The following is a 12,747-nucleotide window of genomic DNA, read 5'->3' on the forward strand; positions in this document are numbered from 1 at the left end:
TAAATATATCAGATGCTGTATTGTCGCTGTAATTTATGCTCTCTTGGGTCCTCTCCACACCCCTTAATGGGGCATGGAAAAAGTACCAGAATTGATGCCGTAACCCTAGTGGACACCTAAAATACCCTGATGTCGTCAGTCATATCCGATTGAGAAATTGGCACTTGGGGATAGTCATAAACTGGTGGACACAACATGTTCCGGTAGATTGCTCAGACATATTTTACAGACTGTAAGTAACTTTGTTGGTTGGTGTGATGGTCATTAGCAGAGCTTTGTATTATTACAGATTTACCTCAGGTAATTGTTGTTGAACTGATAGTGGTTTAATTGTGATTGGGAGACTTCCAACATGTTGATGCAGTGTTAATGAATGGTCACCCCCTCGTCCCAGATGTTACTGCCTGTTTTTACTTTTGCTGGTGAAAAACTCAAACCATTTAAAGAACCTTCAGAAGAGCATGCTGAATTCTTAAACGTGTACCTGGTGCCATCTGTGGTGCTTGCTTTACATATTGACCAGGGCTAAATATATTAAAACATGCAAAAAAATCAACTTAACAAGCTAACTTATTGACAAACCAAGATTATGCAGAAAAAAATGCAAAGAAAATTGTAGAAGGCATGCAGTGCAATTCACCAAGAGTCCACATCATTGTTTTACCTGCAAAATTTTGTATGTGAGACCGAATACCAGCAATGTAGCAAAAACACTAACCTTCTTTTATTTAGATTGTTTCACCATTTACTTTTTTAGGTTCCCATGTGACACTGTTGAAAGAGTGGTAGGTTCTCAGGTGTGAATGAAGTATCACGGGGTCTTCAATTGGTATACTGTCTCAAATTGTAACTACCAATATATAAAATGCCTTACCTGGTTCAATGAATTGGTTAATAGCGATCACACCATCTTTAGAAATTTAGTCTTGATAAAATTCAGCACTTTTTTTTATCATTTACAGCTGAATAGATTAATTTTCCCGAATACCATTATACATTATGTAGACATTCATCAAAGAATACAATAGTTTTTTTTTAAATTGTATATTGCTGACTTTTTGTGTCTTCCTTCGGTTACTTGCTGTATGGTTAGTCTTGGCAATGCCATTTTGAATATCTAGAAATTAAATTTGTCTTGTACTTTCTTTCTCTTTCAGGCTTATCTTGAACAACCTTTTTTGGCCTTTACTTCGTACATCTCTTTCACTTCTTTAGTTCCATCTCTGTTTTCCTCATAATCTCCATTTTCATAATATCTGATCCAATGACTTGATCATGCATTTGAGGTATCTAAAGCACCTCCTCCACCACACAGCATCATCCCTTGAATGCTACTCTTTTGTTCCCCCAATGTGTATTTTGCAAATTGTTTTTAATTAATATTTAAATATTTTCATTGTATCTTCTGTTAAGGGCTACTTGTTAATGGCATGTCATCTCCTATGTACGTTTGGATATCATTCGCTCTTACTCCTTAAATTTACGTATGTCTCTTTTGCACTTGCCTTCTGACCTAAGTCAATCCCCGAGGTATCTTTATTCCATTTACTCTTTTCTACAGACATACATCTAATCAAGACAAAATACCAATAAGCACCCGTAAGGTGTTTCACATTCACAAAGTTCCTTACAAATCTCGTGAGATTCCCTCACGTACAACGCTCTTTAAAAACAGCTCACAGCCTTCAGAAGGTTATCCCCCAAGGCCTGCTGCATGTGCTCTGCTCTTCTTGTGTGGTCAGTTATTTTCACTCACTTTCATACACAATCAAACATTTTCTTTACACATGGGTTTTGAGTTGCCTTGCCTGTCTCTTTTCTCTAATTATCTAATTTCTAATCATGTATGAAAAAACAATTTGGGGTAAAAAGTTGTCAATTTGATTTTATCTTCTTTTTTTCAATCATCTTCAACTCTTAACACAGTCACCGACTATCTTGATCGCTGCTATTACCATTTCGCCCCACTCTTTTAGACAACCATGTTCATTTCTATCTCATTCTTATCCTTTATTGTTCCTACTAAATTTGGACCATGGATCTAGCCATTTGAGGCTGGCCTTCAGCACTGTGCTTCGGACATTTCTATCTCCTACCAAGCAGTTAGAGGAGCCAAGATGCAGATGGAAGGCGGCAGTTCAAAAGCAGACGCAGATAAGAGGACCAGGAAGAGGGAAGCCTTTATAAGGCAGAATTATGTCATCACGTTGGATCCCGGATGACAAATAGCTTATCCATCTCATGTAGTCCCCCCTCCATAGTTAGGTTGTACTCCCCTCCACATAACCTCTTTCCTCTCCAGCAAGTATCTCCTCACAATACAATAGCCTTTGCCGCAGATTGTGTGAGCAATGTTTCACCTATTCTTAATGGGGTAAAAGCAACTGCATGATTGCTGCACCTTCTCACAGCCAAAAGGCAGTCATGTTTGACAGCTAATTTTTAGGTATTTGCTTCCTCCTGGGACTTTAGCCATCACAGTCACTACATGAGGAGTAAGACATGTTTATTTTTTGTTTTGTACGCAAATGTTAATTTGCTGCTGTTGGCGATTGGAGAAGGTAATTTGGCAGTAGTGATGTTTCCAAAACAAACTTGAGCAGAAAACTATTCTACAATTAAACTGTAGTTTCATAGCAGCGTGGGTAAACTGAATTCTGTTTCAAGAAAACCGCTTGAGCGTTTGCAGGTAGGTTAGTGACATTATACATCCATCTAGGCTCCTAAATGCTTTTTCAGGTATAGGTTTACCGTTGAGTGCCGCATTTATTTGAACAAATAGTATGCACATAACTTTTTAATTGAATTTAGTGGTTATTCTCTTTAAGTGCCTATAAACGATTCGCTGAACTCTTGCCCAAAGACCAACGGAATGCAGATGTTCTGTCTGTCAGGCTTCCACAGGAAAAGATCTTCACTTTACCAGAACTTAAGGTGAGCATGCCATCTTTTTTTTGTTGTTGTTTTTTTTTTGTTCTGCTGTCAATGTCTGCATTTTAGTTGCTTTTAAATCGTGCTAAATGCCATGGTGGTGGTGCGACTGTGCCATACACATGTAGATTGTCTAAGATGATATTTGATGGTATTCATTTGTATGTAGATCTGTTTATTGTTTGCAAAGCTGGCTAACTTCTACTCTGAAGTATTAATAGTTGAGCAAGTGCATAGTCCACAGTAGTACTGTACTTTCATTTGATTAAACTTTAGTCTGGAGCACAAAACTTTTAAGTGTCAGAATGTGGAATACTTGACAGAGCTCGGCAACAGAATTCCATAAAAAATAAAATTCCTAAGAGGGAGTAGGAGTGTGATTTAGATCCTGATGGAGGGATTACTCCATCACAAACGTGACGGATATCCCGTCTGCCATATTACGATCTCCATATGAAATTATGGGATCGTAATACGGCGTACGGGATAGCGTAGGGAATTACTCCGTCACAAACATGACAGTTTGTGATCGAGTAATTCCCTCTGCCAGGATCTAGTTGAGCCCCTAACTCTTTAGGGAGTGCTAGGTAAACGCTGGAGACTAAGTATTGCCTTTATTCCAAGGAGGAAATGCACAGACTAGATGAGACCGGTATTGTTCATGAATTATTTCGTTTTCTCATTGCTGGAAGTTATAATTTCTCCGAGTGCTTTGCATTGGTTGTAAGGCAGCATGCTGGTGCTGCATTACACACCTGAATGGAAGACAAGCGAGGAAGATTATTGCTCACTTAAAAAAGTGACAGTTTACTTAATAAGGTTAGGAAATGAGGCTATGTAGGTTGGCCATGGGTATTTGGGGGTGGTTAGCCTGTATGGCGGTGTGAGAAGAGGGACAGAGGGTTACTAGGATCTGATCGGGATGAAGCCTGAGAGTAGAGTTGGAGTTGCTGCTGTTTTTTAAATGAAAGGATATTGGGTTGCCAGTGGAATGAGGGCAGGGGAAGTTACCACTGAGGCAGTGCTCTTGTGGGCTTGTTTACTATGGGCACTGATCCAAACATTTGTGTGTCTATTTCGTAAGAGGAATGCAGGTACCATGTGTAGTGCCATGGGATTGATGAAGCTGTATTTCAGCTGGGGAAGCAGTATATTTAGAGACTATCAGACATGTGGTCTTTTGCTTGCAAATAGCATGGTTGCATCATTAGGGTCGAGCCTGCGTCGCTACGCTTGCGCATGCGTTTCGCTTGCGAGGTGCTTTAGGAGTTAGAAAAGGGCTAGGAGCCCTGTCCCTGTCACGTCAGTGTCTTTTATTGAATTGTGGGCTTGCCTGTTAAAATCAGCTTGCTTTCATTAGTGGAAGGCACGCATACGTCATGCCTTTTCCGGTGGTTAGCCCTCCTCGAGGGCAGCGACAAAGTACTGAAAACATGCGAGGCTCGCTGTTTTCCTTCAGGTTTGTGGACTACTTTTTATCTTTTGTTCGCAGCGCGATCTCGCTTGGCAGAAGTCAAGCGCTTTGCACAACATCGACCCTGTTAGTTAATTGCTCTTTTGCAGGTTAGGTAGATAATTGCACTTTTGCCAATAGGTTTCACTACGAGTGAACTGTAGCAGCGCGATTGTGCTGTTTTTTTCCATTCAATGTGGCAAAAAAAATCCAGTTGGAAGTTTACAACTACTAATAGCTGTAACTCTGAGAAATGTGAGACCCTATTGCATTGCAGATGCTTGTTTTTCTTTTCTTGAAGGTGTATGTTTTTTAGGTCCTGGAAAGTTAGTTATAACTATCCAATTTGTAGAGCACTAGAATGACATTGGCAATTTCGAAGCCACAGAATGAGAGTACAAGTCTGTGTTTGCTGAGTATTTTGAGGGTGCATGTTCATGCTAGAGGTTTTTTCCAGTCGAAACAGCACTGTGTAACTATGTGTTTTGCAATCCATAGAGAAGGAGAAGGAGTTTTAGCTAAGCGACATGCGTGATTGTTTTTTTTTCGAAGTTGCTTATAACAACCCATGTACAATTTCACTTGTGAGCAGATCAGTTCAGCAATGGCTTGTCGAATCTTGGGTAGGTAAACGGTAGACAATTCAAAGAAAAGAATAAAAGATTAGGGGCCTGATTACAACATTGGAGGACGGTGTTGATTAGTTCCAAAAGTGACGGATATCCTGCCCCCACCGTATTACGAGTTCCATAGGATATAATGGACTCGTAATACGGTAGGTGGTATATCCGTCACATTTGGGACGGATTAACACCGTCCTCCAATGTTGTAATCAGGCCCAATATGTGTTAACAGAAAAGGTACAAATACCACATTACTTTATTAAGACTATAAAAAAGCGAACAAGCTTAATTGTTGAGCCAAGACACACAAAATATTTCTGTTTTTTGTAGGCAAACCCGTTCCGTGACCGCATCTGCCATGTATTTTCAACATCCGAAAACCGTGACGGCAGCATGTCCTTCGAAGATTTTCTTGACATGCTTAGTGCTTTCAGTGATTCTGCTATTCCTGATATTAAGTCCCACTACGCATTTCAGATTTTTGGTGAGAGCATGTTCTTCCAAACGTAACTACTTATTGATATATAATCCATAAAAGGTAGAAAATCTAGTTTGTCCTGGTTATTGATATGTCTCATGTAACTAGAAAATATATCAAGTCCAACCCTAAGGACATTTACTTTTTCTTTTCAAGACTTTGATGGTGATGGAACCCTGGACAAAATGGATTTAGAAAAGCTGGTGAACCGCTTGACAGGAGACGCCAACGATACCAGACTGAGTGATTCTGAAATGATCCAGCTAATTCAAAATGTGAGGTCCCTGAAGGAGTATGTTTTTCCCAGTTGGTAGTGTGCATTTCATCTATGTTTGTGTGTGCCTATAGCACATAAAATTCATCCATGCCACGAACATTCCATTTGTAAGCCATAAGACCCTGTAGAGAAGGTGTATTTGTAATTCAGTTTTGTTTTCTTTGATCCTGGTATTAAGCTATAGAACTCTCGGATCCATTCTATGGATAAATGTAAACCAGAGGCTGATTCCTCAGTTCTTAAAGAAAGTTCTGAGAGGGTTCTTGCTTGTAACATTTTTCCGTACCTATGCCTTGCAGATTTGAGATGTGCTGGTAAATGTTTGTTCTTATTCATACGTATTCCATCATATTATTCACCTTATGATTATCCTTCAAGTGCCAATCTGGAAACTTTTTTCGCGAGCAATAGTTCTCGAATTTTGCCAGATCATGTCCCCTGGCTCAAGCTGGGACTACAGTCACCCAGGATGTAAGGACACCTGGGCATATACAGTGCCAAGCAATGTACTAACATCAGTTGTGGTTTCTCCACATCTCATAAGCACAGGTCAAGAGTTCTTCCTAGTGTTTAACAACAAATTCCGCCACATGTCTTCCTTAGGATTTCTGTATTTTTACCTTGTTTTTCAAGGAGGAAAATAGGATATTTGCATACAATGTCTGTATTCTGAATACAACCCTGCTGCCTGCAGGTCATGTTCATTTATGCACCCATTGATGCATTCTTTTTTCTCTACAGATAGGTCTCTAGATAGGGAATCATCTCCCAAAAGATCTTCCCACAAGAAGCACACAAAATGCTTTCTTTTTCTTCCTGGGACCATTCAGAGTCTCAGCTCTGTTCTCCAACCACAGACCCTTTATTGACCTTCGAGCCAATTCAGAAATTGGAGGATATGAAGCCAGTTTTTCTCACTGGGTTGGCTGATCCTGCACAGATTGCAGCCTTCTGGCAGGTTATGCTTAACATCTTCAGAACAGCTCAATTGTCCTTTTGAACACACTCTGAGGGTGAACCCGATTCTGCAGTTTGGCAATTCCAATGATCCTGACTTCAATGACTCTCACTCCTGCTCTTACAGAGGCTCTGGATCAGAATACATTTAAGTCACTCTTAACGCCTGACACCATACCTTCAGCACCTCCTTTCTCTGAGTTGAACTTGGAGCCACCTCTTCTATCAAACAAATCTGGAGATTCTCAGTATGGCTGAGGAGAAGGTGCATGCTAATTCTGTTGTTGTAGCTATATGCCAACACCGCCTTAGCACAGATATTTACTTGCATGAAGTAATTATGTCTTTGGCTTCAGTGTCCTTGCCATTTTCACCTCTAACAGCTTAGCCCTTCACATGGTCAACACCACATACCTTCTAGGTCTCTGTGTGCACCCACTGTGGAAGCTGACAAACTGAGTGTGCTTGGACAGGACTATCCACTGCATGATAAGCAGGTGTCTACCACTTTCCTGAATGCCCAACAGCACGTGAAACTAGTATTCAGACTTTTTGTTTGGCCCAGCAACCATGCAAATCTATCATGTGTGCAGAGGCCTAGTCCTGCCCATGGTAACATAAGGGTCCAGAACCTATCTGTGGTCCTGAGGGGCACACACAAGTATGACCTCTCTATAGTTGATTACTTGTTATAGGTGACATAAGGAAGAGCACTATAAAAGGGACTGTCGGGTGAAAGTTGCACTCATTATATCAAGTGTATTGGCAATAATTTGGGGACTCGAAAGGGCCCCTTGACACTCAGTCTAGAATTGGTGGATATTTGTGAAAGAGACCCATATATCCTCAAGCACATCCCTCCCAATTCCTCGGGTGTGTGTGTTGGAAGCAAGTATCAATGAGAGGGAAGTTCCTGTGCTGACGGATACAGGTGCTTGCAGGACTAAGAAGGAAGAGGTATCTTTTCCAGCCATGCCTCCTATTCGCATATAAAGAATTTCCGCAGGAAGGAGTTAGATTCAGTCCCTTCAAACTTCTGATTTGGCATTCAGTGCATTGCTCACTTACCTTAGTTGGAGATAGTTGGGAAGAAACTTCAGAGCCACCCCAAAAGATTGTGGGGGACTATGCGATGACTGCAGAAAGTTGATGACTCTGTACATGAGTGAGGTGAAGAAAAGGTTTCAGGTAGGCCAACAGATGGAGTAGTATGAACAGAAAGCACACAGAGTAGAGGTCAGGAGGTGTTTGGGATGAAGCCAGTTTGCTTTAAAACTTTGGAAAATAAGTGTTATGTGCCGCACTAGGTAGTGCAGAAAGTTTCTGAAGTAACCTACTTATTGAACACAGGTGAAGAGATCTGTGTGGCATATTTTGACAACATTGCCATGTTAAGCAATTTGAGGGAGGTTAACCGGAGGCCCCTAGAATGAGTGTTGGTCAGGATGCAGGTAGCAAAACTGACTATCTAAGCCACCAAGTGCCCAGTTGGACAGACTTCTGTAGTCCTCCATGGGCATAAGATAAATAATGGGTAGACCTGCCTGTTGGATGCCAAGATCTAGTCTCTGTAGTAGTGGAAGGGTGGAAGGTTCCCTCCATCCAGATTTACAAGATATTACAGGAACTATTTGTTTTTTGGTCAACTGTGAGACCATAGTTGTGCCCTTGACACCCATGACTTCAAAGGAGCAGGCTAAAAAAGTGATTTGGACTGTGGAGTGTCATAAGGCCTTCATGGACTTGAAGACAGCACTATGCAACGCACCTGTGTTGATGGCCCTTCTTCATTGAACAGACTGACACCTCAGATAAAGGAGTTGGAATAGTACTGACTTAGCTTCATGACAAAAGTAGAGAGTTACCTTGGCTTTTATCAGTCACAGAATGCTTACTAGTGAACAGAACCTGATTGCCATTGAAAAGGAATGCTTTCCAAAAGGGTGGACCCTGAGGAGGATCTTGCCTTACTTGTTTGGTCCCAAATTTACCCAGACAGATCACAGACCACTCAAGTGGTCAATGCAATTTCTTGAGATGGTCTGTCTGTCAAGATTGAACAAAAGGCTGAGGTTCCTAAGAGAGTCCTACTCCTCCCGTTCCCTCTCTGTCAATAGGTAACAGTAAATGCACACCAGTCAGGGAGAATGAGAGGAAGAGAGGAAAGGTAGTTTTGAGAAATACATTGGTGTCAACAGTCTGCTTCTTGGATTCAGAAACCAGGCGACCGGCTCAGTACTGATGATAATACAAGAAATACAAATAAACATATAAACCCAAGTGAAGGAATAATAAGGTCATAAAGTAACAATGTAGTAAGATGGTGTGTTGCTTACCAAACTCCTTGATTGAAGACTCCATAATGAGTTCCATATTAACCAGGATACAGATGTACAACCCCAGGTCCCTACAAAAGCCAAGTTGCTTTAGAGGTAAGTAACCAGGAGAAACAAATGGCAACTATCCTGCCTCACCTTACTGACATGAGGAAACAGGAACAGTAAAAACAAGAAAGGCGCAAGGAGTGGACATGGTAACAAACTGCTCAAACCGAAAGCCATGCAAGCAAATGGGAAGTTGGCTTGAGGTTTCTGCATCCTAGGTCTGAGCTTAAATACCCCAGCTGCCTGAAGTGGACTGGAAATGGTGGGCTTAACCCAGTAGTCAGTACACAAACCGTGTAGCTGTCTAGATCTTACTTTTAACTTTCATAAGTCAGTTCTCCACCACTTCCACCCAACCTTAAAGCTTTTGTTTCAGTTCTTTCCTGGTGCCCTTGGGAACTATGTCTCTTTCTTTCTGCTGCCTGTTTCCTTCCAGGATGTTTTACTCGATCTCTTTTCAGAGATGTTAGGACCTTCATGCTTCACATTCCGACCATTATGTCATTGCGAGGCCTGTATTTCTCTGTAGATCACAAAGCTGGAGCTCAACATGGGAAAGCAAATGGACTTTCCAACCACTTCTAATGATCTGACACCTGCACTTCTTTGAGAGGGGCTCAAGGTAGTCTGATCTTCGAGGAGCAATAGACTACAGTCCATGTCCTGGTTTATTCACAAAAAGCGGTGGTAGCAGTGTAATGACTTTTGTGAATCATTAGTAATGAGCATACTTTTTTTCTGTGCCAGATGAGTGCTCAGCCTGCTGACCCCACTTGAGTGAAGTTTAGCTTTAGTGTAAGGCCCAAGCCCTTACAATTGCATTCTAAGTCTGCTAGGTGCATGCATGTGTAGTGGATGTTTAGCACCTGTGTGATAATAAGACTGTATTGTGATGGACTCTGTCCATTTTGTCAAACCCTATTTTAGCCTGGCACCAAATGGAGGGTACAAAGTGCTTCCCCAGATCATGGAAGTATATTGAGAATATTCCTTTGGCTGGAGGCTGGGAGACCCAGACACTTAAGTGCGGTAAGGTTGGAGACAGGGCTACCCTTAGAAATGTAGTTGGGTCCTTGTTAGGAAAGGTGCTGCTGACTTGTTATTCCTAAGCATTGCCATTTGAAGAATGGATGAGGGGTAGGACAGCAGTTTAATTTGTTCCAGGTGAGGAAGTTTCTAGGCAGGGCCAGCTTTTTGTCTGTCCCCGATTACTGCTTCAGGAAGCTTAGGAGCCAGCATTATTGCCACCTGTTGTGTGAGTACTCACCTTGCACAAAGACTGTGTGTGAGAAACAGCCAGGCACAATGAATATACAGGAGAGACAACCCAAACCAGTTCCAAAGCCTTAGCAAGTAGATCCACATTCCATGTCTTGAAAATGAGTATACAAGTGAGACTCAAGTGTTCCTGCTTTATTCCAGTTCCAAATTATTTTTGACTAAGGCCAAGTATTTGGACTGCTATGGGACCAGGGCTTGTGTCTGCATAACATCCAGTCTCTCAAATGTGAGAGTGCATCACCTGAAGTCTGTAATTATTGTTGGAGGTACTGAGGTTCTGTCTTATGCCTAAAAGTCTGCGTTCCTGCTAATAGAGGGAAGGAGAATATTTGGCACTGCAGGATGAGAGACTATCCAGGAGTAGAAGCCCAGCGTGTTACGGGTGCGAAGAACACCCTGAAGAAGCTGACTACCAATGAGAGCGATGCTAGGCACGATCCATATTGGTGTTGGGCTCTCCTGGTCTCCCTAAATAATTTTCCTTGTGGACTGCACCAACACACTGCAGTAAGAAGCAACATTGCAGTGCTGCCCAATGTTGGAACTTCCACAAGAAGCTCCATCAGTGAGGATGCATTACCCTCGATCCAGCCTGGAGACTTCTACTGCAGTGACTGAGCACACATCTGCCTCTTACATGGAAGGCAGTAGCTAGCAAAGACAATTGCCGCTGTGCAGAGCTGCTGTGCTGATTCCCGCCTAGCAGTCTGTGACCTTTGTGAGACTGCCATCTCAGCCATACACCACTGAAGCTGCTGCTGCAGGAACAGGTGCACTGAGCATGCTGCCAGCATCACCAGAGCAACAGCATTACAGAGTAGGTAAAGCGGGACGTGTCTGTGACCAGACCAAGTGTGCAGACAAATCTGGTGTATAAACATAGACTTTTTGTCTGTATGAACTTCCATCAGAAGCCATATGAGCTGATCTACACATTATCCAAAGGGGTAACCCCGAGTGAATTACACCTGTCCTTGATTAATGCCTATGCCCATTCCAGCTAAATTAGAAGGACCACAAGGCAGTGAAGGGGTTAGGACAGAACACCTGTATGCCTATCCCCTAGTGCAGTGATTCCCAACCTTTGGACTTCTGTGGACCCGCACTTACTCATTACTGGAACACGGGGACCCCCACTGAATCATTATTGGAATACGGGGACCCCCCACGTAGTCATTACTGAAAGCTTGGTTCCTAATATGCTAATATTATTTAATTTTCTAAGCAGTTGCAGATCCCCTAAGGAGGCTTTGCGGACCCCCAGGGATCCCCAGACCACAGGTTGGGAACCACTGCCCTAGTAAGTGACTATACATCACCATCCGTGTGTGGGAAGAGGCGGATTTCCATACTGCCTCAAACACTCCCATTTGATCATTGACATTGTAAATCCAGCACTTCCGTTCTGCCAACCACTCTGATGGGGTAGAGAAGAGAGGGCTGCCTCCAGTGCTGCAGAATGCACACCTTGCAAGTAAGCTTCAATAAATGATGGGCTGCGCACTTGTAACATGTGCGGCAGGCGTAGCCTGCCTGATTCAGTGTGAGGATAAAGTTTGTCCATTTTCAATGCTGGTCATATACCTGCTCAGATGAAAGATTTGATGATTGAATAGATTTGCAACAACAGGTCATGGAAATCAATATTGGAAGCATTCTGGACATGTAGTAGAATTGTAGGGGGAGGGTTGCGATGACCATTATTATGGCCTTTACATGACCCCAGAGGGAGAGTTAGAGGGCAGACCAGTTTGCAAATATAGTACCGGTCTTCGCGAGCAGGTGAAAAACATCATACTCCACCATGTGAGAGAGGCCCTTCTTTGGCAAAATCCCACAGTACTTCATTCCTCTGGGCACCCAGCAAAAGTTGAATCCTTCGTCGTAACCATTTGTGGAGACCCGGGACATTGACATTACCTCACTCTTATCCCAGTTAACCTTGTATTTGAAGAACAGTGAGAAGTTCTCCAAGTCAGATGAGGGCTGGCAGAGTCCCCCCATTCGTGTCACAGCTATGAGGATGTCATTGGTGTAGAAGAGAGCTTACCGTGATATCAGTAAATGTGACACCATGTATCAAGTGCAATTTCCTGGTCACCAGGGCCAGGAGTTCCCGGGCTAGCAAAAATAGCAGTGGGAAAAGAGGCAACTGTGTTGTCCCCCACATCTAATTGGGAAGCTATGAATAAGTAAGCCACTGCAGTTAAGCTAGGCCTCTACTGTTTGTTAGAGCCAACCAACTTTGATGATGATTTGCTGCCCCAGGCAGAACTGTTGGAGGACTTCAAACAGATACGACCACTCCACTTGGTTGAAGGAATTCTCCACATTTAGGGAGATTGCCAAATTCTCTCGGTCTG

At 42.5% G+C, this 12,747-nt stretch overlaps 1 protein-coding gene across 1 annotated transcript in view; it reads left to right on the forward strand.

Annotated features, from left to right (window-relative positions):
- CIB1 (calcium and integrin binding 1) overlaps positions 1-12,747 on the forward strand; it is a 57,790-nt gene that overhangs the window by 30,261 nt on the left and 14,782 nt on the right. The window contains exons 3-5 of the mRNA XM_069222663.1: positions 2,829-2,934; positions 5,338-5,491; positions 5,642-5,760. Of these exons, the coding sequence (XP_069078764.1) occupies positions 2,829-2,934; positions 5,338-5,491; positions 5,642-5,760 (379 nt within the window). The remainder of the gene's footprint in view (positions 1-2,828; positions 2,935-5,337; positions 5,492-5,641; positions 5,761-12,747) is intronic.

This window comes from Pleurodeles waltl, chromosome 3_1, assembly GCF_031143425.1.
Source record: "Pleurodeles waltl isolate 20211129_DDA chromosome 3_1, aPleWal1.hap1.20221129, whole genome shotgun sequence".
Taxonomy (NCBI): domain Eukaryota; kingdom Metazoa; phylum Chordata; class Amphibia; order Caudata; family Salamandridae; genus Pleurodeles; species Pleurodeles waltl.